Genomic DNA, 27872 nt, shown 5'->3' with positions numbered 1-27872 from the left:
GGAGCACAGCCTTCCCAGCATCTGTAGGAGCACGTGGAGGACTTGCTTGTCCACAGGGTGGAGGCTGGGGAGGCAGCCCTCTCGTTCTCCTTGCTGAGCCACATCAGCAGAGAAAACTAAGACGCCACACTCATTTCCATTCCCCTCAAAATCCCTGTATACAAGTCACCCAGGACACTGAGCCCTTTCCCAGGCACCATGGGGACAAAGGAGAAGGCATCAGTCACTGGCTTTGGGGTGAAGAGTTTGGGGTACTGTGGCAAGGTAAGTGGTACCAGTGCGCTGAAGAATAAATCACGATAAGAACAATGATGATTATTTGACAACATCTACTGTTATACACACACACACACACACACACACACACACACACACACACACACACACACACACCACCCCTCCAATCCACTTAGAAGGAACTGGTGTGGTTAAATTGCAAGGCCTTACATTGTCAGTATCACAGCATAAAGGCTTGGTGGCCATAGTGATGTCATACTTAAGGCAGCCAGTCAGCTTGGACTGGCTTGAAAGGGTGAATGGATTGTAGGGCACTCCAAAAACCCCATCTTTTGGTTCTCTGAGAACCTCCTGAGTCCGGATCTGATGGGTGACTTCTGACTGAAGACCCTACGCAGTGTGCGGCTAATCATGCATAGCCAAGAAGCAAAAGGAAGCTGCTGCCGCTTCCAGGCCTGGGGCAGACCTTTGTGTACCAACCAGCCCTGCTCCCTAGAGCTAATGTGCTGCCACCCTTTTTTTCCTTCCCTCTGTCTGTCTGTCTGTCTGTCTGTCTGTCTGTCTGTCTGTCTGTCCAACTTGATGGGCAGTTGTGCTGTACTCGGTGCAGATCTTCACAGGGAATGTTCCTGGGGCAGGGACAGATGCCAAGGTCTACATCACCATCTACGGAGACCTCGGGGACACCGGGGAGCGGTACCTTGGCAAGTCAGAGAACCGCACCAACAAGTTTGAGAAAGGAACGGTAGGAGAGACACACCGGGTGCATTTTACCTGTCTCCCCTCTGGGTCCAGCCATCTGAGAGCCAGATCTTCTAGTCCTGAGGGTATCTTGGTATTCTGTGAGGTGCCATGCATCTTCCTTTGGGCTTTTGACAATGCTTTCCCTCTGTAAGCAGAGATGGTCCACCTTTCCAGCCAATGCACCTCTCTGGGTCCTGTCCATGGGGTGGAGTGGAGGTTCAGCCTGAGCTCTAGACTGTGTTCTATGTGGGAACGGCCTCTTCAGAAAGCCAGCTCAGAGCTTGCTCGGTGGCAGTGGCTGGCCTGACAGAGACTTAATTAGGGGACTGGAAGCCTGGCTCTGCCTTCATCTCCTTGTCTGATTCAACTTCGCTGGCCTTAGTTTCCCTGACTCAAGGATGAGGAAGCAAATATATAACTGCTAAAGTGTGTTGTACATTGCTGGGGCCCTTGGGGACAATATGAATAATACTAGGGAACAAAAGGGTCACTTGCTCCCCCGGGTAGATTCCCTTTGACCCTGACCTGCCTATTGAGGGCCATGCATGCTGTCCACTAAGGTTCTGTGACTACAAAAGGCTTGAAAGACACGCAGGCAGGATCTGCAGCACTTGTAGCTCTGATCTGTGATCACAGGAAGGGTGAAGTCACTCAAACTTTCCCTCCATGCAGCTAGCTTCCCTCTCCCACCACAGCTCCTCTCCCTTCCCTGTGCCCCCGCCACACCCTTCACTGGACCCTCAGTTCCTCTCCTTCCTCTCCATGTGCCTATGCCTACCTGAAACCTCACAGGCCAGGGGATCTCCAAAGAGAAGAGTCATGGAACGGGTCCAGCTGTTGCCTTGCCAATGGCCGTACCTGCGCAGGCACACATGCATGTCCCAAGAGCCTAATTCCCACCCAGACAGGCCTTTTTGTGTTGATCCACCTGCCACTGATGAGGAATGAATTAGCTGTGGGAGAAGCAGCAGGTGTCCCTGTAAGCGGCTCTGTAATGCCTGGTGACCCCATATGCCAAGCTCAAAGAAGGAGCCCCAGCCTGCTGCTGGGCCCTCAGAAGGCATGTCCCAGCACTCTTATCACCAGCTAGATAAGACCCATCCGCCTTTAATTTCACTTTCTTGCTTCTGAATCAGGAATAATAACGTGATTCCCAATTAGACCTCTGCACTGAGAAAGAGGAAATGGACATCATATTGAAGAAGATAATTTACAATTCTCTCTCCCTCCCCCTCCTTCACACACACACACACACACACACACACACACACACACACATGCACACACACACACGCACACACACACACGCACACATACACACGCACACACACACACACACACATCAAGAGAGATGTAACTAGTTAGGTACAGGAGAGGTCCTATCTTTCTCTTTCCACTTTAGAAAAATAGAAAGCGAAGAAGCCAAAGTGAATTCCTGTGAGGTCACTGGCTCTAGATCAGGTACATGTTTGATCAAGTATCCAGACACTGGGCTCAGATCTCCTGAATTAGGTGATAGTTCTAATGCTAATTGGTTATATTATCTTGGACAACTTATTTAATATCTCTGAGTCTTATAAAATAGTTTTGAGTGACCATGAGATGTCCACCTGTGCCCAGTTGGCTTGCTATGCTGGGCTTAGGGGAGTTCCCGGCTCCCACCTGCCATGGATGCCTAATTATTCCTAAAAGCCATGACACTGTCTAATTACTCCTTATCTGGCCTTTAGCATTCAATAGGATGCAGTGGAAATCTTTTTCTACACCAAGATATTAAAATGGGTCAGAGGTTGGTGCTTCTTTGTAACCACCTACTCCACGGAGAATGTTGTTCCACAATCACTCTGCTGTTCCCACAGGGGTGAAGCCCCAGATGGCTTCTGACTTTCCTCTGTCAGAGCTGTCCTGCTGCAAACACTGTAGTGCACATGTTAAGATCCTTCATTAACACCCAGGCAGTCAAGTAGACGCTGCACTCAGTTGGACTCTCATGAACTCAGTGGCTGCAGCTTCTGGCTAACAGACCTGGGCCAACATTTCTCATCTGTACTGGCCATAACCTTCGGGTATTTGACCCACTTCAGGAGACATTTTCTTCAAACACCCAAAGGTTCATCCCAAAAGAAATCCAGGAAAGGTGATCTTCCCCAAAGGGGGACATACATGAGTGGACTGTATAACGGGGCAAGTGAAGAAGCAAGTCTTGAATGTGGACACTAAACACTGATCTTTGGGGTTCTGTTCTAGAGGGGATCTCCAGCTGGGAGTTTCTACTCAAGCCAGTAATTTAGGAGAATGGGATTGGAGGGCTCAAAGTGAGGTCCCCGCCAAGTCTCCATACTTGGTCTCTCCAGGCTGACACCTTCATCATTGAGGCCGCTGACCTGGGCGTCATCTACAAGATCAAGCTCCGCCATGACAACACCAAATGGTGTGCAGACTGGTATGTAGAAAAGGTGGAGATCTGGAATGACACCAACGAGGACGAGTTTCTATTCCTGTGCGGACGCTGGCTGTCCCTGAAGAAGGAGGATGGGCGGCTGGAGAGGCTCTTTTATGAGAAGGTACCACAAGGGGGCGCTGGGACCTCCATGCCGCCATAGCCTGTGGTCAACTTTATGCTCAGGGAAGATCCTTGGAGTGGAAAAGGTGTCCGCATTACCCCGTGAGCCCAGGCTGTGCTTTTCCTTGCAGGAGTACACTGGGGACCGCAGTAGCAACTGCAGCAGCCCTGCTGACTTCTGGGAGATCGCCTTGAGTTCCAAGATGGCAGACGTGGACATCGCCACAGTGACAGGACCCATGGTTGACTATGTTCAGGATGGCCCAGGTAAGCAGAGCAGAGAGCTCTTTGGAAGATGAACGGGTACAGGAAAGTGGCCTTAAGCTATTCTTAGACAGGATGTCACTGTACTGTCACTGATGAAGTGGGTTTAGAGATTTGTACTTTGTGGCATTTACACGTACAACAGTCCTATAAGGTGAGCAGGCAGAGAGAAGCCCCCTACAGTTGAAGCAGTGGATCAAGTTGTGGTGATGGCCTCCTTGACCCACCAGAAGGGTGCTCTCTTAAACTCTGCCCCCACCCAGGGACACTCAGAACCTGAGTTCTGGCCGGGGGACCTGGGACAATCCAACAGAAAGCAGGATCAACAGGAATCTGCCACCCAAAGACTCATGTGGTGTGTTCCTGGGTCTAGGAAAGATGTCCCAAGCTGCTTGTTTGGGAACTCAAGATCCATTTCTTGTTCTGACAATAAAACCAGCTTTGGATAAGTCAGTCTCTTGGCCTTTGTGCTTGCTTCCGCCATGAAGCAGTGTCCTCGAGAAACTCATTTCACCAATCACATTTTTGAGATAATACAGTTCTATGTTTGTTTCTTGAATATTTAAAGGTCCTGCCTTCTTAGACTTAGGAGCGTGGCCAGCATGATGTCACCCTCCAGGACAGCATGGTGTAGGTCTATGGAGTCAGACCCCGACATCCTTCCTACATGCCCCCTTCTCATTGTGTGAAAAACGATGAGACCCACAGGTGGCTGTCCTTCACCCAGCTCTGTGATCACCTGTGGGGAGGCCAGGGGAGCTAAACAAGTGCCAGGGGCTCCAGCCAGGAGATGCTGGTCCTGGATACCTTCCAGAGAGATACAGATGACATAGCCTAAGCCCACTGCAGCAGGGAAGTGACTCCTGTCAACTGAATGACAGGCCAGGAGGCTTCTTCACTTACTGATTCCTAACTGCAAATGACAGGGACCTGGAAACCGTTGCCTAAACAACTTCAGCATTTTTTCTAGTGCATAAAAATTCCAAGGCAAGCCATCTAAAGCTAACGCAACAGCTCCAGGGTGCCTAAGGAGCACTGTTCCTACAACCTGGAAACCCTGGCCCCACCACCCTCAAGGCTACTCAAGGTAGCCTTCCCAGATGGGAGCCGAGAGTCCTCACATCCACATCCCACACAGAATGAATAGGACACTCCTTTCAGGAGAGGCAGACCCTTAAAACAATTACCCCAGAACCATACCCAGCAACTGCCTCTTACCTATTCGGAGCGCCCCTAGTGGAAGGAAAATGAATCCTGATTGAGTCTCTACAATCTAAGCCACATGACCTGAATGAGTTTGTCTGCTGACCGAACCAATGTGGTCTGGCTTGGGAATGGCTGCCTCCAAGGACCTCCTTGGCTGTGTTTACAGGTTTGGTACACTTTGGTTAGCATCCTCCAATTTCTGCTTTCCATGAGACCTTCTTTCTCAACAGTGCTTAGTGTTTCAGGCATGTGACCCCCAGACCTGTGGAAAGTTGTCCTTCATCTTCCTTGTCCAGGAGGGAAAGATTCAAATAAGTTAATTGGTCAATGAGGCTCTCAGAAGCTTGGCACTCCAAGGGACACACTGACACTCTCTTGAGTCTTCATTGGGCATTATTGACTGCCTCATCCCCACAGGACAGACACACAACACCATGAGCTTGCAGCCCATCTGAAAGGCTTTGTTGCACTTGGTCTCTTGAGCAAGGGAGGAAGGAGAGGACCCTTTAAGATCAAGTTCTCAAAGCCCACAGGGACAGAACATTTGCCCCCATGGCCTGTTGCGAAGCTACCCCCTTCCCCACTATCTATCTCTTGCAGTGATCCCCTACTATGTGTCGGTGACCACCGGGAAGCACAAGGACGCGGCCACTGACAGCCGGGCCTTTGTCTTGCTCATTGGGGAAGATGATGAGCGCACCAACCGCATCTGGCTGGACTACCCCCAGGGGAAGCGAGGCTTCAGCTGTGGCTCCGTGGAGGAGTTCTACCTCGGTGGCCTCGATGTGGGCATCATCAAGAAAGTAGAGGTGCTGGCCCTGGGTCCCCATGATGGTGACTCCCTCTGGAGAGTGGGGAAAAAACTGGCCAACCTGTGGGGGTGGGGAACTGTGAACAGACAGAAGAATGACCCAGAGCCCCTCTGAGTTAGAGGCAGATCTCCAGCCTCCGCTGTCAGAGGGTGGGATGAACCCAGGTTTCCCATTTCTGCCTGATCAGTAGAGATATCCCATGTCCCCATTCTCTCATTGCTGTGTAACAAGTTACTGTTAAGTTCATAACTGAAAACAACTCGTGTGGGTGCACTGTCCTGGGTCCGGAGTTTGGCTCGGACTTCTCGAGGCCGCCTAAGATGAAGGCAAAGTGTGACCAGGCCTGTGATGTCTTCTTGGGCCTCGATCCCCTCCACGCCTACTATCTGTTGGCCAGATCCATTCTCCTGTTGCTGTAGGAGTCAGGCTGTTAGTTCCTGGTCAGTCCTTGCCTTGTGGCACTCAACAAAACCTGTCCGTGTCCTTCCAGGCCAGTAGGGAACAAGCTCTCTCCTTGTCTTCAATGCCCCTGACTTCTTCCATTCCTAACACCCACCATCTCTTGTAAATAGCTCATCTGATGAGGCCAGGCCCACCGAGGTCATGTTTTCATTAACCGAGTTAAGTATCCTCTCTTCCTTGGAAGGCCCCATGGCCAACGAGTGTCCAGCATTTTGGGAGGAAGTACTAGGGGGTGAAAGCACAAGGCAGAGAAAGGACCCTGAACAGGGAAGGCTTTTTCCTCAGCTCTGCCAAGATCCTCACTGGGATGGTGTGCCTCACAGCTGGGCCACGATGGAGCCTCCCCTGAGAGCTGCTGGCTGGTAGAGGAGCTGTGCCTGGCAGTGCCCACCCAGGGTACCAAGTACACATTACGCTGCAACTGTTGGCTTGCCAAGGACCGAGGCGATGGCGTCACCTCCCGTGTCTTTGACCTCCTGGATGCCATGGTTGTGAACATTGGGGTGAAGGTATGTGTGTGTGCCCTGCAAGTGGGAGACGCGGGAAAGATGAAAGTGAAGGAAGTAGGAGGTCAGCGCTGGGATACTGCAAAAACTGTCGCCTGGAAAGATGGCTGGACTGACTCAGGCCAGGAGACTGCTCTCTTTTGGTCTGTTGCTGGGTGACGTTGGAGACGTCTCCTGGTTTCTCTGGGCCTTGGTCTTCTCCTACACCACAGGCAAATAGCATTTCCCTTCACTGCCTGTTCTGTGCTCAGTCATGGCCAAAACACATGAGACCACTGACAGTACCTGAGGAGCTCTGCCCAGATGTGCCTCACTTTGTTCTCCACACTCACAGCACAGCAACAGGGCGAAGGACACCAGAGACTGAGGGCCTTTAGATCTCATAGCAGTGTTGGTCACGTGACATCTGGAAAAGCCAAGAAGGCAGGAGCTTTACTTTCTGTCTAATGGGTCACATGAGCTGGGACAAGTTGCAAAACCTCATAGGTCATTGTCAGAGAGGAGGCAGGAGGCGGGAGGCGGGAGGCGGGAGGCAGGAGGCGGGAGGCAGGAGGCGGGAGGCGGGAGGCGGGAGGCGGGAGGCGGGAGGCAGGTAGTCCAAAGACAAGAATCTGGTTAGTGATCCCGAGGCCTCCTGTCACCTGGCCCTGTGCATCTCTTTCTCCTTCATGAGCTGCAGAGCCAACAACAGCCCAGCTCTGTTCAGTCAGGCCACCTACCGAGGTCAAGGTCAAGCAGGCCTGCCTGTCCTGTGATGGGAGCAGCAAGAGGCGCTGTACTCTGCACTCCAAATCCTCCACAGGAAATTGTGCATGTGCCTGCCCCTCCTCAGCAGGGGCGTGGGGGGCAGGGGGAGTTTCTGAAGCACAGACATCTTCCTCTGTGGCCAGATGGATAGTGTGGGTGAACCTGCTGCTTATCCTGGGCTTCTTCCCTGACCCACTTCCCAGCCTCTGTGTGTCTTTGATGTACCCCACCCACCTGCCCATGCACAGCACACCTTGTGTAGCTACAGCTCCTCCCTGCTCAGCCTGGGGTAATTCACATCCACGTCCCACTATTCATAGAGTAAAGAACACAGGCTAGCCACTGTACACACTGCAGGGCCCTTCAAACACCACAGGCTAGCCACTGTACACACTGCAGGGCCCTTCAAACACCACAGGCTAGCCACTGTACACACTGCAGGGCCCTTCAAACACCACAGGCTAGCCACTGTACACACTGCAGGGCCCTTCAAACACCACAGGCTAGCCACTGTACACACTGCAGGGCCCTTCAAACACCACAGGCTAGCCACTGTACACACTGCAGGGCCCTTCAAACACCACAGGCTAGTCACTGTACACACTGCAGAGCCCTTCAAACACCACAGGCTAGCCACTGTACACACTGCAGGGCCCTTCAAACACCACAGGCTAGCCACTGTACACACTGCAGGGCCCTTCAAACACCACAGGCTAGTCACTGTATACACTGCAGGGCCCTTCAAACAACACAGGCTAGCCACTGCACACACTGCAGGGCCCTTCAAACACCACAGGCTAGCCACTGTACACACTGCAGGGCCCTTCAAACAACACAGGCTAGCCACTGCACACACTGCAGGGCCCTTTGTGCCGGCCTCTCTCCAGGAGCCCTGCTTTGGAAATGTGCCAATTACATAAAAATATGTGTCTGTAAATGGAGGGAATGAGGGACACAGAAAACACAGAGGCTAGCTGGGCCTGGCCTCAGAAGCTGGTCTCCTCCAGGCCATCAACACCCTTTCTATTGTTTTATGCTTGTATGGATAAGAGCAAGGAAGGGACAGGTCTCTGCCTGTGGTCAGTAATTCTCCCAGTCCTACGGGTCAACTCTCCACAATGATGTCCTGGGACCTACTGTGAGTCAAGCCTTCGCATGCTACCCCGACCCTGTCCTGCTCTGGAGAACAGTCCAGGTGCTACATGGAACAGTGGCCAGGACATGACCACAGTCACACATAGCCCGCACAGCTCATGGTCCAAATCTTCCTGAACAGCATGGGGCCTGGGCAGTTGCTTATGTATGGCAGAATGTGGCATACTTGCAATTTCTCCCCATCTCTCCAACTTTCAGACCTACTATTTGGTCTGTGGGTACCTGTTAAGAAGGGATGAGTAAAAACCCAGGACCACAAGATGTCACACACAGGTGACACCTGCACCCAAGGCCCGCTCTCAAGAAGAGCCCTCCAAGTGCTCAACTCAGACACTCAGGAAGGGCAAGCTCTGCTCTCCCCTCAGGGCCTACAGATAAAGGGAATCTGGTTCTTTAGGAGCAAAATCCACATGCAGAGTGGCATTTGGATGAAGAGGTAAATAACTGCCCACTTCATAAGCAGCTTGAGGCAGAATCCTCAAAGCACCCTCATGGCATTCCTTGCTCACAGACATCAGAGGTGAGCTGGGTATGGCAGGAAGTTGGGGACACTTAGAGCCACTGTGACATCCTCACATGTATGGCCTTACCATACACAAAGTGTCACACCACACACATAGCACCATACTACACAAATGCTCCCTATACCATATACACATATGGATATCTTCACGTGGTACCATACCATGTACTTGTCTACCTACACCACATACATGGTAGTCCCAGGGCCAGCACCAGTTGTATTTGGTCAACCTGAGTATCTCATGAGTCTTTAAGGAATGTCCCCACAACTCTCCATAAAGGGAGCAAGGATAGGGCTGGGACATCTGTCACAGATGAAAAGCTAGCAGAGGGCACACCTGGATAGATGGAGCTCTACATGCTCCCGAGACCACTGTCCTGCCTTCACATGGGCACACATGGATGGGCTCCCATAACTTATAGCCTCTGCCAGAGCCCCACCAGCTGTGAGAGTATGGTAAGGCCATGGGTGGCTGGCCCGGCTCTACCCGCCTAGACATGTGCAGTCAGCTTAGCCAGAGTCAGCTCAGACCTTCAGGGCTTGGAGATCATGTCCTTTCTCCCTGGGGACACTGAGGTGGGTCAGGTGGTTTGGTGGGTGGGGCTGAGGGTCAGGAACTCACCCCTCTCATGGCAGGTGCTTTATGAAATGACTGTATGGACCGGTGACGTGGTAGGTGGAGGCACCGACTCCAACATCTTCATGACCCTCTATGGCATCAATGGAAGCACAGAAGAGGTGCAGCTGGACAAAAAGAAGGCCAGGTACCCAGCGGGAAGCTGACCCCACAGCCTGCACACATCCGACCCCCACCCAACTCTGTCTTCAGCCATACTGCTCCGTCCCACCTACTGTACACCATAAGGCCTAGCTGCCTTACCTTTGCTGCTATTTTTCAACAATTTTCTCTTTCCAGAGCCAGATTAAATTTCCCTACTCTAGGAAGCCTGCCTTGAGTACCAAAGCCCATAGCAATTTTTCTTCCTTAAAAAAAATCTAATTATTTTTATTTTATGTGTACTAGTGTTTTATCTACATGTATGTTTGCATACCACTTGGGTGCCTAATACCCATGGAGGCCAGAAGAGGGTGTTAGACACCCTTAGAGTGGAGTTACAGATAGTCATGAGCTGCCATGTGGGTGCTGTGGCTAGAACCCTGGTATTCTGGAAGAGTAGCTAATATTCTTAACCTAGACGCTGTCTCTGCAACCCAGTTCTCTCTTCTTTTGTTTGCTCATTTGATCTTTCAAAACTGTTCACCTTAAGGCCCATATGGTTGCCACTGCTGCATCTTGCTCATTTTATGGTTTTGTTCCATGCACCGTGTCAGTGTGAGATGTCCCAGTGGGAGAAACAGCATGAAGCTTGCATGGAATTCTACTTATGTGGCTTTTCTGCATCTAAAATAATTGCAAAATAAAAATGATCAGTTTTTAAAAACATTAACAAATGGCCCATGAGGGTGATGGTTGTAGTGATGGAGGTGACTATGGGGACTAGGCTACTGAAGCAATGCGGACCAGGCAGAGATTTCTCCCCACAGACAGAGCAGCTCATCTCTGGGGTCTGGTAAGGATCCTTTCATGGCCTCTCTTAGCACTTCCACCTTCCTGTTATGCAGTTCCTATGGTGATAACCTTGAGATGGCTAACATTCAGTACCCACTCCATGCCAGGCTCTGCTGAAAGAGCTTTGTCAACCTGTTTTAATTCAGGGCACTCCCTTTAGTTTGCATGGTTAGCACCCACCATTTATAATGAAGTCCTGAGGCACAAAGAAATAAAGTAAATAGTTCAAGGTCACTGGGATTTGGACTGAGAAATCTTGGGGCTAAATGAAGCACTGGTGGGGACAGAGTCCATTTACTTAAAGCTTGCTGTAACACAGGTCAGGTAACGTTACCAGGTGTGGTAAGGTGGACAGATGTGTTGTAAAGCATCACTGTGGTACAGTGAGGCACGCTAAAAATCAGGCAACCCATATGACCCACATTTAAGAAAAGTGTTGTGTTTCTCCCTCTGGTCCCTGAGCTGGGAAACTGGAACCAAATAAGAAAGCTGGTAGTTACCAGACAAGTGGCCACTGTGAGTCAGGTGCCAAAGATGCTGTGGGTCAGAGCCCGATGTCCAAGCATGGCTGGCTATGCCCCATAGCATGCTCGATTCCTGCTAGTGTCCTCCCTCTAATCCAAGCCCAACCCCAACTAAAATTTCTGGGGTTTTTCTCTGGCCTATTCTCTCGTTCTTATGTTCTACCTGATTTGCAGAGTCCAACATCTAATTGCAGAGGGAAGGGAGGGTGGGAGGGAAGCCAGACATCTCCAGGTGCTAATTCTAGCGCCATGGCTTGCAGTCCTGTCATAAGTGGCCACACTATAAACACCGTGAGGCCTGGTCAGGCGGAAGGACTTTCTCTGCAGAGCTTAACGCTGAGAGGGGAGGGGAGCCGCATTTCCTACTTGATATGGCATGCTGTCCCTCCCTTAGCCGTTGCTTTGCTTTACTGCCTCCACTCCCAGAAGGTGTCCCCCCCCCCCATGCCTGAGAGGCATTGTCAGGGACATCTGGGTGGTAGATGAGGACAGAAAGAGCACTGGGCACATGTCATCATCACAGCATGGGGCTGTGCAAGGAGACACTTATCTCCAAGAAAAGCTGTGTGGCCAGGATGGAGGCCAGGACACACGTGCCTGTGCATACACATGTACAGAGACGCCGCAGGGTGCTTGCAGTAGGCCCTTCTTGTCAGATGCTGTGTGCTCAGCAGTCAGGAGCAAGTCGTCCTCTCTCCTCATCTAAGTGCCCCACTTCTAGAGAACTCTAATGGTCATGAAACGCATGGCCATGAGTTGTCAAAGGAGAGATGACCTGTGAGCTAACACTGTCTCCAAAGCAAGGACGCCTTCATAGTCTCACTCGCACTGAGTGTGGTCTGTTTTTAAAAGTGTGTCTTGTACCCAAAGAACCATAACAATTGACCCTTGGAGTCACCTCTTCAGGGCCACCTGCACCACCCCAGGGTCCCATCAGCAGTACTATAGAGTCAGTCAGCACCCAAGCAGTCAGTCATGAGTGAAGGTTGCATCGTGCAGGTGACCTTGCGGGAAGAGCAGCAAAGACAAAAAGATAGAGCATCTCTGAAAGGACGGAGCCATTGGACAGGAGAATGGCAGCCACAGAAGCTACACTGCCTTCCATTTGCTGCCACTTCACAACTGACAGGGATATGGAACAATCCAGAGCCATTGTGCACTCCGTTGCACAGTTGCACACAGAGAAGCAAGGCCAACCTGGAGGTGTACAACCTACCCCACCCTTCAGGTGGCCCTTGTCACCCATAGAATGTCTCCTGATGAACTTCTTTTGACCTTTAAACTTTGCTTCACACCCATTTGGTCTCCAGGATAGCTTTGTGAAATCCCAGGGTGTCACTCTTCCTAGACCAGAAGCAAGGAACCCCAGTCCCAGAAAGGGAGGTAGGAAACCAGCAAAGTAGAATAGAACCCAAAGCTCTTGGTTAGGAGCTGTGTCTGTCAGCCATGCCTTCTTAACTCACTCTTTCAGGACCCCACTTGGGGTGCAAGAGCTGGGCAGCTGGGGAATTGCCGGGAGCCGGGAGGCGTCTAGTCTATGGCCGGAGTTAGCTTACCAACTTCCCTTCTTCATGCCTCACCTCCAGGTTTGAGCGGGAGCAAAATGACACCTTCATCATGGAGATCCTGGACATTGCTCCTTTTACCAAGATGCGCATCCGCATCGATGGGATGGGTAGCCGGCCAGAGTGGTTCCTGGAGAGGGTAAGGTGATGCCCTCCCTCTGTCCCTGCCCACCTGTCCTCCATGCCATTGGGTTATAAGTGACCTTCTTGTAATGCAGGCGTCCTGACCATGAACTTCTGTGTGAATTAATCGGGGTGGGGTGGGGTGGTAAGGTTTTGTTTGTGTCTAATAAGAGCTGATTTACAGCCAGAGAACACAGCACAGTGGGCAGAGCCTGGGATGGAGAAGGTTTGGAGTGAATGTCACTTGGGACAAGAGATGTGGAGAAATTAGAACAGACTGAGGCAGTGAGAGCTGGGTGGGCGGTGGGCTTCCTGTGCCCCCTGTAACTACACTGCTAGGTAGCTGCTCTTCGCCCCTGTCTTCTCTCTCTGGAGGAGCCTGAGCTCATGCAGGCAGCCAGGCTATGGCCCATCCCTGGGCTCTCAGGCAGGCTGGCTGCATCCTGAACAGAGTTAAGGAGAAACTTAAAACTAGCAGAAGCATGATGTCTCTTGCTTTGCTTCCGTCTTCCCCTCCTGAGCACACAGGATAGAGAATACATCACACGCCACACACAGTCAGAGGCTCAGCTTCTCCCAAGGATAGAAGGTGTCTGCACTCCTCATCATCCTTTGCTTAACCTCCCCTGGCCTTGTGAGACTCTGATGCTGGGGACCAGGGGACAGGCACTGACACTGTTATGGAGCACAGGGCTCCCAGTGCACAGTTCAGCTTGTTAAGTTTTCATGAGGACAAATGACAAAGATGACAGTCCCACAGGTATGCTCCGGTGTCAAATGGGCTGGCGCTGGTGTCAGATGCCCTCCTTGTACAACGTGAGACAGTTTCCTGCAGCTGTGTGACAACACTCCAGACTTTGGGGATCAGAAGAGCAGTTGTGGAGGTTCAGGCAGGCCTCGTGCCCTCTGAAGACAGCACCGGATCTGACCTCGGCTGTCCTCAAGCTCTAGCTGGTGTCACATAGCACTTTCCCCATGTGCACATGTCTTTGTGTGTAAATTCCCCCATCCTGCTCTGCGTAGGGCCCACCTGTCACCTCGTCTTAACCGATTCTTACCCTAGTTTAAATAAGGTCTTCCCCCAAGAGTTTGACGACTAGAGCTTCAATGTACTTACTCAGGGTTGGGAAACATGGTTTAGTTTATAATACAAACGCTTGTGCAAGCTTGTCTGAAACAGTCTTGCCATCCCTCATCCACCCAAGGCTGTCTATTCTGGTTCTCCTCAGGACCCGCCCCCCCTTCCCTGTAGAGCCATTGCAGACTTTCCTTGGGCCAACAATATTGCATCCATGCCAACCTAGTAAGTATCAGTGCCCTACTCCCAGGCTGGGAACGGCTTGATTAGTTTTATTTCCTATCATTTATTTTGCAAAAAAAAAAAAAAAATTTAACACACCATTCCAGGCATTGCTGTGGGAGCCTTTGCAGATAAATTTCCAGTTTCCAGGTGGCATGTGACTTTCAGCAAAGCACATAAGCAGAGCCCAGCCCACACCCACAAGTATGGATCAGGGAGCTCGGGGAGGCGGGTTTTCAGGGAATGGGGAGTACATGCCTACACGGGCCCTCTCTAGATCCTGCTAAAGAACATGAACACAGGAGACCTGACAATGTTCTACTACGGGGACTGGCTGTCCCAAAGGAAGGGCAAGAAGACATTGGTGTGTGAAATGTGTGCAGTCATCGATGAAGAGGAGATGATGGAGTGGACATCCTACACGGTCTCGGTGAAGACCAGTGACATCTTGGGTAGGTTGTGGCCCCCAACCTCCACTTCCTCTTGCCTTCTGCTCTTGAGTCATGACTCGAGACCAGCTTCTGGTCAGGGCATTTTTCTTCACATAAACTTCTGTAGCCAAATCATCTCCGCATTGTCTGTAGGAACAAAGTAGTTCCTCCCAGCAACCAAGCTGGTTTCTTCCACGACCCCTCATAGAAACGGAGAAGATAGTTTCGGGTACACACCCTTGGCATAGCTCAGAGCCCTGCAGCTTCTGCTATTGCTGGATGCCACCCACCCCAGTGCTGTGACACTTGGCATGTCTGTGCTTCACAGTGTGTGACTCTGGCCCGGGGGCTGAGGACAGACATGTGACTCCAGGGGCCCCATAAGTCTCACATTCATAGAGCTAACTCACCATTAGGTTAGAGTCCTCTCAAGGCACTTAGGCCAATCCAACTCCATGATTCCCTGAAACACTTAAGAGGCCCAGACCACTCCTGGCCTTTCTGATTTCACCCCTAGTCTCATTGACTCTTGACAGAGTAGGGACAGATCCCACTGTGCCCCAGATGTCTGGAAGCAAGGCCAAAGCAGAGGGCTTTATGACAAAATGCCGACTCTCAGAGTCTCACCTTGTGTATTTTCCAGGGGCAGGCACAGATGCCAATGTATTCATCATCATCTTTGGAGAAAATGGGGACAGCGGGACCCTGGCCCTGAAACAGTCAGCCAACTGGAACAAGTTTGAACGCAACAACACAGACACCTTCAACTTCTCTGACATGCTGAGCCTGGGCCACCTCTGCAAACTGAGGGTCTGGCATGACAACAAAGGTACCTACTGCCTGAGACAAGGGTGGTAAGGGGTCTCCCTGGGACGGTGCTCCCTGAGCCCCCTGCCTCTCTAGGTAAGAAAGCTCTGCCTACTCCAGCAGGGAGGTGAGTCAGCCACCCTCGTGCCATTTGGATGTACCATCGGCTGGAGGGCTGGTGTTCCCAGGCAGTTGCTATACCTGTAACTTATTTCCTTCTACTTTCTCCCTTGGAGATTAATGATTCTTCATTTTCGCAATATCAGAACATGAATTCTACTTAGTTCAGGCATAAGGAAAAAATCCTTAAGGAAAAAAAGGATTCAGCTAGGTCAGTAGCTCAAGTGTAGCATAATTGCTTAGCATGCATAAGGCCCTGTGTTCTATGCCTGAAAGACAGTATGTGTGAGGGAGGGAGGGAGGGAGGGATGGATGGAGGCAAGGAGGGATGGATGGAGGGATGGAGACAGGGAGAGATGGATGGATGGATGGAGGGAGGGAGGGAGGGAAGGAGGGGGAGAGGATGGGTGGATGGAGGGGGCAGGGAGGGAGAAAGGTTCATCAAGTCCACTTCCCATGGATTTTCTATCACTGTTACATATTTTCACCTACAACACTGAGTCTGGAGGCAGCCATATGCACAAGTTTAAGCAGGATACAAGCCAAGGGAGACCTTGACTTTTTAACTCCAAGGCACTCACAGAGTACTCTTTTCAATGCTGTGATGGGGTCCATGGCCTCACAGCCCTCTGACCACCGCTTTGCTCTCTGCAGGCGTCTCTTTATTCTGGCTTTGCACCTGCAACTTCTGTTTGATATCAGAGTTGAAGGCTCATTATCGGACTCACCCACCTCATGTTTGCCGCTTCCTCTGACTCATCTCTGTAGTGTCCTGAGTCAAATTTAGCTTCCCCGAGCTGTCTGCTCAAGGTCCTCTCCTGCCTTTGTGGTCTCCTCGCCTCCTACAAAGCTGTCCTGAGGCCACTGTGCTTTACTTCTTCAAATCCAGCTGCAGCTGTTGACTGACAAACCTGACTCAGCAGCCAGCTGCACATCTACAAGGAAAGGTGCTCAGCTCACAGTAGCCGAGAGAAGCAGAAAGGAACACAGGAAGGGGCCTGAGATCTTGCCTTTCAATAACTACCCCCACCCCAATAACCCACTCTCCTCCACCAGGCCCCACCTTGCACAGTCCCAGCACCTCCCGCTCACCTGTTTACATTTTAAATTCGTTCACTAGGTCCTAGGTCACTAGACCTCCTGGTCTAGTTAGTTTTAAAAGATTGGTCACCTTGAGGAGTACCACAAGTCTGTGGAGGGACCCATACCGGTGAGACTATCTCACGGATCCATAGCAGGTCTCTCTTCCTTCACAGAGGAGCTATCACAGAGATCCTGAGTTCTCTCCCCACTGCCACCTGCCATGATTGTCCTGTCAGAAAGCTGGATGGCAGCCCAAAGTCTGAATGAATGAATGAATGAATGAATGAATGAATGAATGAACAAATGAATGATACCATGGTCTTAAAGACTGTCTTCTGCCCCAGACACTTCAAAAGATCATGCTCAGCCCCAAGCAGGACACACCACAGTGACTTGCTCAGTCAAGGAAAAACGTGCCAACCCAAAAGCCACATGCGTATGTCTGCACAGGCCTCTTTAGAAAGACCCGATAGACTAGACTAGTGGCACCAGTGTGGAAGGGGGCAGAAGACAGTCTTTGAGATGGTTCTGTTGCATCCTCCACCTCAGAAGCAGCAGAACCAAAGCCTAGTGCCCAAGGAAGAAGGATTGCAATCCCAAGCAAGCCAACTCATTGGCCGCACTGCAAGACAGGTTCCTTAGTAACCTCCATCAGGTCAGCAGAGTAGGCAGGGAAGAGTTTGTGTCAACTAAGCCCATCTCCCTTTCTCAAAAAAAAGAAATCACACAAGGAACACTACAAAGTGGGTGTTTAATTCATAGGATGAGACTAGAGGCATAACCAGAAAGACTGGGGGTGTCTTTGTTTAGGAAAGGCCATGCTTTTGGAGAAACCAGCCCTCTTTGGGAAGGTGTGGGGACTGTCCGAGGTTCTGACTCCTAGTTTCTGTTCACTCTGGACTTTACAACCAGCGTTTGTGACTTGATAACTGATTCATTGACTTACTTTGTTTGTTTGTGTACTTCCTTCCCTCCTTTCTTATTTTCTTTTATTTCTTGCTCGCTTTTTTGAGTTTTTGTTTGTTTGTTTTGAGTTCTCACACTGTAGCCCAGGCTGGCAGGGAACTCATTATGTACTTCATTCTGGCCTGACAATCCTCTGGCCTCAACTTCATGAGTGTCATGATTAAAGATGTCAGCTGTGGTACCCAGGTGTGGCTATCTTCATCCTGACCCTACTGCGGATGCTCAGAGGCTTGACAAAATGGTCCATATCTCATGCATCCTGTCCCAAGCTGACAGCATGAAAGGCACAGGACTGTGGGTCAATGGTCATAGCTCACACTTCTGCCCTCCATATATAAAAGCTCCATCTTATCCAAATCTGCATCCTATCTACCTATTTATCCCTCATCTATTTTCTCCTGGGGCTGCCAACCCTTGCAATGTCTGCTTCCACATTCCTTCCCTGTATATTTCTCATGAAGAACATTCTGGAATCCTCTTGGGTGTTTCTGACTTCATTCTGTACCCTTCCTTCCAATCCAAGAGAGAAAAGGCTCAGATCTCTGATAATTTTAGGTCTTCCAGGAACATTTCGTAAGTTGAGGACAATGTTTATTTGCAGTGATTCCAATTTTACATGTTTCTTGTGGGTTGTCCCTCTTATTTTGTATGACCACTCTTTAAACAAACAAACAAACAAACAGCAGCCCAAGCCCTTCAAATGTCAATAGCAGTTAGTAGATCATGACAGTCAGCTAGCCAAAGTAGCTGTGTGGGTTTGCCAGTGCCAGCCCATGACTGATCAGCCTCATTGCTTTGCACCTGTGGCAAGACAGCACATCACAGCTGGAGTTCTTGGCAGAGCAAAGCCACCAATAGCAGAGCCAAGGAAACAAAAGAAGAAGAAGTGCACCATCCCCTTCACAGGCACATCCTCACATACCTAAGGAACTTCACCTCGTAAAGGCTCTACAACCTCCCAGTAGCACCACCCTGGGGACCAAGCTGTTAGCCTTGGGTCTTTCAGGGAACAGTTAAGATCCACACTATAGCAGACAGGATTAAAGCTATTTGCATGGTTGAGTGAGATAAAACGCAGGATAACCAGGGCAGAGGTGGCTAAGAGAAGGTCGAGTTTGAGTAGGATGACTAAAGAGGCGGAAGAGGAGGGGTGGAGAAATTGTCTCTACAATTTTTTACTTCTAAACTACAGCGTGTTTTGGGGGGAGGGACTCATCTAGAGAACTCTAGTGCTGAGTACTGGCCGTGAGATCCCAAGCTGTGATGTGCTGGTTCTGACTCCATAGTTTCTTGGACATAAACTGAATAGAGGAAATACAAAGTAGCATGTGCTTTCAAATCATGAACCAATTTAAAATGTTTTAAATGTTTCTCTGGGGCTGGAGAGGTGGCTCAATGGTTAGGAGCACTTTCTGCTTTTACGCAGGACTCAGGTTTGGTTCCCAGCACCTACATGGCATCTTACAACTGTCTATAGCTGTGGTTCCAGGGGATCGCATGCCCTCTTCTGGCCTCAATGGGCACCAGACCTGCATGTGATATACATACATACATACATACATACATACATACATACATACATATACACACATATACATAAAATAAAATAAACGAATCCTACAATAAAAGGTCTGTTTCTTCCTATAAGTTCCCAGAATTTCTTGTTGAGAAGCTTTGTCACAGAGAAAGATATTTCCGCCCCTGAAATGGAGAGAACAGAGGCTTCTGTGATTTATGAACTCTAAGAACCTAGGTTCATCAAACAAAACTGCTGTTCACTGTCTCCTGGGAGCCCCTCTCCACCATGCACAAGGCCAGGGAACCACCTTCAGAAAGCCACACTCTCTCTGCTCTTTGGCCCTTGAAATGTGGAATTGCCTTTTTTATTTTTGATAATTCCACTCCATCCACAAAATGATGTGGTACACTTGAGTTTGTGGTAGAAATCTTAAGAGCACTTTTCCCTACGACTATTTTCCCATTCTAAAGGCTTTCTCTTTTCCTTGCTTTCTTTAATATCTCCCTACATTTGGAGGCCAAACCTTGTTTAAATGTTATTTTACAAGAACTCACATATTTTTTCCTAATCAAGTTTTTCATAAGTTAATTCCCAAGAGATAGTTGTATATCCACAATCCCCTTCTTCTATTCTCTTATCCACTCCTCAGAATCCATGTTAGTGTTATCAAGTTCTTTGTAAAGTTACCTGAATGCCCTGAATGAGGTCAAATGCTCTCTGTTCTCTGCTCCTCTCCTTTCTATAAATACCTCTGTTTGTAGCGTGGTGCCAAATCGTAACAGTCTTGCCAATTACAATTGACAGACTTCCATTTTCTCAAGGATGGGGACCTTGTTTGATTGACATTTATATTCCCAGTGCCAAGTTTTTACTTAGTAGGTCCCTAATAATTATCTGAGGGAGTGAACAGGCTGATGTTCTGTGTCAGCTTCTGGATCTGATATGAATGTCTCCAGACTCTGTTATAGACATCCATGCAGATCTCTTTCTCTTTTCCAAATATTTGAGCAATTTCTAGATGTAGCAACCACATCTGGCACTTAGTAAAGTGTTTGTAATTTTCTAAGCATAGGTGTCGTAGACTCAATAGTGTCTCCTGTTCCCCAAATTCTTGCCCACCCAGAACCTCAGAGTATTATATTTTGAAATGGAGTCTTTACAGATGGAGTTGGTTTTAAATGGCATCATCATTGATCTAGAGTGGTTCTTAAAGTCAAATGCTATGTGTGTTCCTTCTAGAAGAGGAGAGACCATGGACAGATGCAGGAAGGTAACACTTGAGGCAATGTGGGAACAGAGGTAGACCTAGCCAGTAGTTACAAGCCAAGAAGCAGCAAGCATTGCTGGAGCCGCTAAATATAAGGGAAACCAGAGGCACTTACTTAAAGAAAATAGCCATGGACACAGCTTGTCTTCAGTCTTCTGGTCTCTAGAATATTCACATAATACATTTCTGTTGTTTTTCTAAACATCGATCTATGGTGATCTTTTTTATTTTTTGGGTTTTTGTTGTTGTTGTTGTTGTTGTTGTTGTTTTGTAGTTCCAGGAAAATAAAACTGTGAGGAAGAACCTTTACAGAAAAGTAAAGACTTCCCTGGAGTCCCAGTTTAGTCATGTGCATGCTGCAGAGATTCTACTTCAGGATCTGCAGCCGATGGAAAGAGAGTCAAGGCCACATGGACCAAGGAAAACACAGCACACCAGAGTACAGTTCCATTGTGAGCTCAGTGTCAGAGAAGCTAAGTGCTGGAAATTAAATACAACAAGGCTGAATGGTCCAGGAACAATGCTTAAGATGGCATCAACTTTCAAAGCTTGAGTCTCCACAGCCCTGAAATCAGTCTTTCGGGAACTGGGGGGACAGAAACTGGGCCTTCTCTAAGCTTTAAAAAGGAAACAGTCTGGTGTGATAGGTGTCATCAACTACCTCTGACTCCCACTCTGGACTTTCCACTTAATTCCAGCCAAAGGTATTACTGCCTTGTGTCAGGATCCCAGGTGTGTACCCAGTCACAACTGTACTTTCCTACCTTTAGTTAGAAAGTGCTTTTATTTCCTCACCTCTGGACTAAAAGCTCATTGTTCCACCTCAAGGCTGAAACATGGAGGCAGGAACTGATGCCCATGGAGAAGTGATGCTTGCTGGCTTGCTCATTATGGCTTGCTCAGCCTGATCTCTTATAGCACCCAGGACCACATGCCAAAGCACCACTCCTAGTGAACTGGACCCACCCACATCAATCATTAATCAATGAACCATGGCCTTGCCCTCAGGCCAGTCTGTTGGGGGCCTTTTCTCAGCTGAGATTTCCTCTTCCAAAATGACTCTATCTTGTACCAAGTTGATGTAAAACCAGCCAGCACACTTGATTTGTAGCTCTATGAGTTCCACTATCTTGACCATTGCTCTTTCTCTGATGCCAACTCACCTACCTGTGATATAACAGGGAATTTATATAGTTGAGTGGAATTCAATTACATGTTTCTTTAAGGCCCTCAAGTCCTTCCTTGTATTTCATGCTTTCATCATAGGAGACTTGATTTCCTCCAGGGCTAAAGATTTCTTTGTGCCTTAATTGGGAGAAAAAGTGGCAGGAGGGGGACCATAAACTTCAGCTGAATTCATGATTAAGTTCTCTAGATGTCTACACCCCCAGTATTTAGATTGCTGTGCACATATCTAGAGTATTTTTGGCTTTCTTGATGTATATTTTACTATGCAAACACCCAATTATCCAGTTTCTTCTCATCACTGTCAAAACCCTGCAAGAGGAAGGAGGGCATTCAGCACTGCGGACAGCGCCAGCCTCCTCCACGCTGTGCTGGATGCTGTTCATGGTCCTTAAGAGTCCAACTCCCACCTAGAATGCCTAGGTGAGAGAAGTATGGGAGAATGAGGAAATAGAAGGATCCAGATGGTCCTAGAAACCTACAAGAAGAACATTACGATGGACGGATCTAGGCCCAGGGGTTCTGCTCAAACTATGGCACCAACCAAGGACAATATATGCAGTAAACATCGAACCCCTACCCAGATTTTGCCAATGGACAGGACATTCTCCACAGATAAGTGAAGAGTGGGGACTGACTTTCACGTGAACTCTGGTGCCCCATATTTGGCCATGTCCCATTGATGGGGAGGCCTGGTGGCACTCAGGGGAAGGATAGAAGGTTACCAAAAAGAGACTTTATACCCTATGATCATATACAGGGGGAGGAGGTCCCCCTCAGTCACAGGCATAAGGGAGGAGAATAGGGTGAAAGTGGGAGGGAGGGAGGAATGGGAGCATAGAAGGGATAGGATAACAATTGAGCTATAATATGAATGAATTAACAAATTTTTTTAAACCTGAAAAAAAAAAAGAAAAAACTGAGTCTGACTCCTCAGAGCCCAATACTGAGTCCTGCTTTGGATATCAAAGACTATCTGATGGCCTTGGCCCTATTATGGCTCTTGGGTACAAACAAATTTTGAGTCATTGATGTGATCCTCTTTCCCTTGTAGGCAGAGAGAAGTAGGTGTCCTTTCCAGGCAGATTTTGGTCCTGAAAGCGAGATAAAACCATGTGTAGGTGAACCTATGTGGTTGGGACTCAAATCCTGAGAAGAGCCAGTGCCTGGACTCAATTCCTCTCTATGGTAGCTTTCACTTTCAAGGATGGAAATTTACATGTTCATGCACACTAACGCTTCTCTTCGCCAGACTTTCTGCATACAAAAAAAAATCACCCTTCCAACTTCATCTTTTCCTTGCATAAAAATTTGTGAGAACAAGTGTATTGTTTGAAATTATTCCACCAAAAGGTAAATATTTCTAAACAAATATATAAGTGAGGCTACAAATGTTTAGCTAAGTTAAATCCTAGTGTTCTCATCCTCTGGATCTGCTTGGGGGAAGGGGAGCAAGTGTTAAATTAGTAAAAAACTTTTAACCTTCTGGGGGTGTGTTTAATTTAGTAAAAGCTTTTTAATGTGCCCAAAAGTGAAGAAAACAGCAGTGCCAACTCCCACCTGTCTATCAGCTTAGTTGAAAAACTATCATGCATTATCACATCAACTTAACTGTTGGATTTTTGTCTTTCATTCTTGACTCCTCTCTGGTTGCCAGAAAATATGAAGCTAAATCCTAAATTTTGTGCCACTTCACTCCAAGCACAGTCACACTTGGTGTGTTTCTACTTTGGAAATGAACTTTTTTTTTTCTGTAAAGCCACACCACCAGCATCGCACTTAACAATGATTAATGTATAACAATGAATATGTATAACACACTTTCCCAGTGCATGTGTCAGGCAAGCTTACTGATAAATGTGTGTGTCATACACAGAAAAGCATACTGAACAGAAAAGAAATGTTGTGTACTAATAGGATAGTATGTAGGAAAACGTTTCGCTCTTGCTTGTGTGAATGTCAAATTCTGGATTCAGCCCTTGCAAGCCTGGTTGCTCTATTGTGAATTTCCCTCATAACTGTCTAGCTAATGGCTTCATCTGCTGATGGTCAATTAGAATTACAAATGTGATGTTATAATTCTATCATTTCTTCTTCACTTGCCAGCTAGGGGTTTTCTTTTTAAAAATTTTTCCCTGCGGCTATTTGATTGCCACAAAATACAGTTTGAAGAAGAAAATCAAGATAAACGATTAATGCTCCTACTTAATTTTAATTACCCAGATAGCTTTTTACAGTACTGAGCAAATTATGATAAGGTGTTTGTTTTCTAATCCATCTTGTTCTTCTTGCTTCCTCCAGTTAAATGGAAACTCTGCTTAGTAAAAAAAAAAAAAATTATATTAACCACAAATTGATTGACAGTTTTTAAATAATGTAAGTCCATTGAAATAGGAAGGAGCTCAAAAATAATCATAGGGATGTCATATCGTGCTTACTTAGGCAGTGAGGCCTGAACTCAGATCTGCCAAATCCCAGGGAGTTACCTGGGCCAGCCTCCGAGATAAGGCCCTTGAGAGAGTTTGAAAAGATGATAGCTAGCCTTGTACTTTGTCATACCCAGGGCTCTCTGATGGCTCTGTAGCTCACTTCAAATCATCCATGAACTTGATGAGAAAATGTGAGTCACCCATATGGGCTTTTAGCTTCTTACAGGTTATTTTTAGGGAAGGTGTTGCTTGGTGAAGCAAATCTTTCTACCTGAGAAGAATCTCAATGGTTTGCACTGGATAAAAATACTGACAGTTGGCTTTTTGATAGTGAAAATAATTTATCGCTTCTATGATCATTGAATACTAAGTAATATAATTAAGAGGTCGTAAGACACGGTTTCCGCTCCCTGATGTTGGAGAAGTCAGACCCAAATATAAAAATGGTCTTAAAAGAATTAAGGTATAGTTATGACCTCAGCAGCAAAGATTTCTCTGGATATCAGGGCCCATGACTAAGAGAATATACATGTTATGGTTTGAATCTGAAACATCCCCAAGGGGTTAAAATTTAAACAGTCTCCAGTTAGCAGCACAGTTTTGAAGACCGTGGAACCTTTAGGAAGCAGGACCTGGCTGGAGGAAACAGGGCTGTGTCGTTTTTTCTGAGTCTGTTGTCATGTGAGAGTCTTTTACTACACTTCCCTACTGTGTGAACCCTGCCATGACTTCCCTGCAGGGAAGAATGTATCCCCTGAAACAGTGAGCCCAAATTAGTTCTTCCTTCCTTAAGGTGTTCCAGTAAGGTATCTGGGTCATGGTGATAATCAAAGTAACTAATACTGTGTTCACGGAACATTGTTGACATGGGCACAGCAGAGAGGCTCAGAGGCAGTGAGAACCGTGTTGTGAAGAAAACAGGCAGGCGCTAAGCATAGGGGAATAGCTTGGAGACATAACAAGGAGAAAGGAGATACCAAATGGATGCCCAATGGATGCCTGGTTGAAACAGGCTAAAGGGAGCCCAGGGCCCTTCGTCCCACCAGATGCAGAAAGCTGTCAGACTCGTGGTCAGTAAGTATCATATGGGAGTCCAGCGGCCTCACTCTCCTTCCGCCTGTCACCTCCTGTCTGGGACATTGGGACCCCACAGGAGGTTAGGGTTGCTAGGCCTTTGACTGAAAGTGAATTTAGGACATTTGGGATATCATAACCTATAGTACTGGGACAGACCATTCCTCCTAGGTAAGGCGATAAGTTCCTGCCTTAAAACCACCACCGTCGATGGCTTCCTGTTCTTTCCTCTTCAGGCTTGGTGTGGACTCGTGCATGCAATAAGCTTTATTGGATAGCACACCTAGATGAGGCCAGCCTCTTGATCTCAGGGGGTTATAACCTCATTGACGGAGACAGGGGAAACAATATACGGTGCTATGAAAGCAGAGTGATTGCAGATCAGGTGATGAGTATACGGAGACCAAAAGCAAGTACTGAAGCTCAAGGAAATCATGCAAACAAGCACTTTCCCAGGGATCTCAGAAAGAAAAAAAAGTGGTATTGGTGCCTAGAGCCCGGGGATCATCAAAGGTTCTGGTAATCAGGGTTTCAGAGGAAGTGCAACGTAGGTGTGACATAGTCAGTGAGGTTGTGAGTAGTCTGGAGTCCACATAGAGAAGTGGAGTCTGGTGTGTCACTCTATACAGTTTTCTGTGAACATCCCATGTTTTTTTTTTCTTGTACTGATGAGAAGCCCAGTGGAAAGTTTATTAAAATACAGTCTGTGAGTTTAAAAATCCCTATGATGCACAGGGTGTTTCTAAGAGCACGATGCAAAAGTCTGGGGAGTTCAGTAGGTTTCCAGCAGCAAGGACAAGGTAAGCAGTTGGTGATCTGTGCAGCTCTGATAAGTAATGGGACACACACACACACACACACACACACACACACACACACACACACACACCTGCATTCTACTGTGGTGAACTGTGTGAAGTCTTTGCTCTCTGTGTGCAAAAGCATGGGGACACCAAAAGAGGCACTTTGCAAGAAATAGGTTCTTTAAAAACTAGTTTAAGGTGATGCGCTATTGATCTACCAGACTACTGGAGTTGGCTGTCAGTTAGGCATGCTGTGCCTGTGAGTCTGTCTCCCATCCTGTTGCCTTCAGCAGCAAATGTGCGCGACATCAGACTGCACAAAGCTGCATGTTCCCATTTGCACATTGGATACAATCTTAGTAGCACAAACTGTTAAGTTAAAGTCCATCAGTTACACTCTGTATTTCCAAAGCAGGGCAAGAAAACCAGCAGAGAGTTGTAAGGCTTCTTTTATGTAAAGGGAGTTGGGGATAATCTGTTGTTCGTGGTAAGAGTTGCATTGCTCAATTTTAACTGGAAAAGGGAGCTGGGTAGAGGGTGAGGCAACCTACACACACACACTGCTCACGGCAGCATATAGGGAAGAGGAAAACCCAGCATCTCTCCCACTTGGATCTCTTACAACACAATCAACCATGTGTCCTCTCTTCTCTGCCTGCTGCTTCCTTTCTGTGTTCTAAGGAGAATCCTTGAGAAAACGTCTCCGACCATCTCGCTCACCATTTCCGTTCTGCATACCTGGAAACTTGCTAAGTTCTGAGATCAGTTTCGTGGTACTTCCAAGGACCATGCCTGACGCAGCCAATCTGTAAACTTCCAGATGGAACTGGCCATAACGCTGAAAAAGATTTGTCGACTACAGAGCAAGTTTGTGACTAAACCACCTCAAATCCCTACCGTACAGCTCAACAGAAGGGTTTTCCACTCTCACTTCTGTTAGCTCACACTGTTTTCTTCTTCAGCAAAGGTCTGATCTCACAAAACCCAAGAAATATGGTGAGAGATAACCAACTCCAGGATCTTTGAAAAGGCCATATGAAAGCTCACACTTGTAGAAGCTTTCTAAAATAGTGTATTTTAGCATATAAAAGGGTCTACATGGCGTTACCTTGTACAGGGGAGTAATGCCTCTCAGATGTCATAGGCAATAAAGCATAAAGACAAGTGCCGGGTGTGGGTTACTTCCATTCAAATTGTTGGACAGTGGGAGAGCCCATAAACCCACAAAACAATACAAACTACTGGCATTGCTAATTTGATGCTACTTTGAAGACACTTTGAGCCATGTAATGCTCAGAGGAATCAAGCTGGTACTAACCTGGAGCCTTCCTCCCTGATGGCTAGTTTTCACAGTGCCAGAAGGTGCTGTGTTGAGAGAGAAAAGTCAACAGTGGTCTTACTCAGCTGTGAACACTGAGAGACACAGTAATGACTTGCCCAGCATGATATGCCCATGGCCTACAATAGTGACACTGTTTTGAGGCTACCCAATGGCATTAAGATTGGATTTAAGACCTACTGCACAGGACAGAACTGTGATATTGGGCCAAGAACCCATGGCTGGGCAAGCTACAGGTCTTAGGGGACAATTTAGCTTAATGGGCACAATATTAAACTGCCTCTGAAATTCTTGCCTTATTACTAGTAGATTGGTATATCTCTCACCGTTCATCAGAGAAGCATCTTTTTACAGCGCATGTTGACTAATTCAGAGACCAACAACCAGTCAAAGTGCAGAGAATATGCAGAGTGACAACCTTCAATGTGACAGCTGGGCCACACCCCTACATCCAGGGTCCAGCAATTGTCATAGAAGGTGGGAAAGGAAGAGTGTAAGAGACAGGGGTAGTAGAAGACTTCCTGTCACGGTATCTTATGTATATGACA

The 27872-nt window shown here is 48.0% G+C and overlaps 2 protein-coding genes across 2 annotated transcripts in view; both read left to right on the top strand.

Annotated features, from left to right (window-relative positions):
• The window catches only part of LOC311595787 (lipoxygenase homology domain-containing protein 1-like), a gene marked incomplete at its 3' end in the record, with an annotated part of 76104 nt that extends 69859 nt beyond the window's left edge, over window positions 1–6245 (top strand). Inside the window, exons 24-28 of the mRNA XM_084778754.1 lie at window positions 828–982; window positions 3336–3545; window positions 3676–3811; window positions 5615–5848; window positions 6058–6245. Of these exons, the coding sequence (XP_084634880.1) occupies window positions 828–982; window positions 3336–3545; window positions 3676–3811; window positions 5615–5848; window positions 6058–6245 (923 nt within the window). The remainder of the gene's footprint in view (window positions 1–827; window positions 983–3335; window positions 3546–3675; window positions 3812–5614; window positions 5849–6057) is intronic.
• Window positions 6246–6674: 429 nt separating this feature from the next.
• Window positions 6675–27872, top strand: part of LOC311596177 (lipoxygenase homology domain-containing protein 1) — a 40437-nt gene continuing 19239 nt past the window's right edge. The window contains exons 1-5 of the mRNA XM_084779390.1: window positions 6675–6797; window positions 9856–9983; window positions 12900–13017; window positions 14579–14753; window positions 15376–15561. Coding sequence (XP_084635516.1) covers window positions 6774–6797; window positions 9856–9983; window positions 12900–13017; window positions 14579–14753; window positions 15376–15561 — 631 coding nt within the window. The 5' untranslated portion in view covers window positions 6675–6773. The remainder of the gene's footprint in view (window positions 6798–9855; window positions 9984–12899; window positions 13018–14578; window positions 14754–15375; window positions 15562–27872) is intronic.

Source organism: Acomys minous (assembly GCF_964271855.1).
Source record: "Acomys minous genome assembly, chromosome: 4".
NCBI lineage: Eukaryota > Metazoa > Chordata > Mammalia > Rodentia > Muridae > Acomys > Acomys minous.
This window is presented reverse-complemented; position numbering and strand designations above follow the sequence as displayed.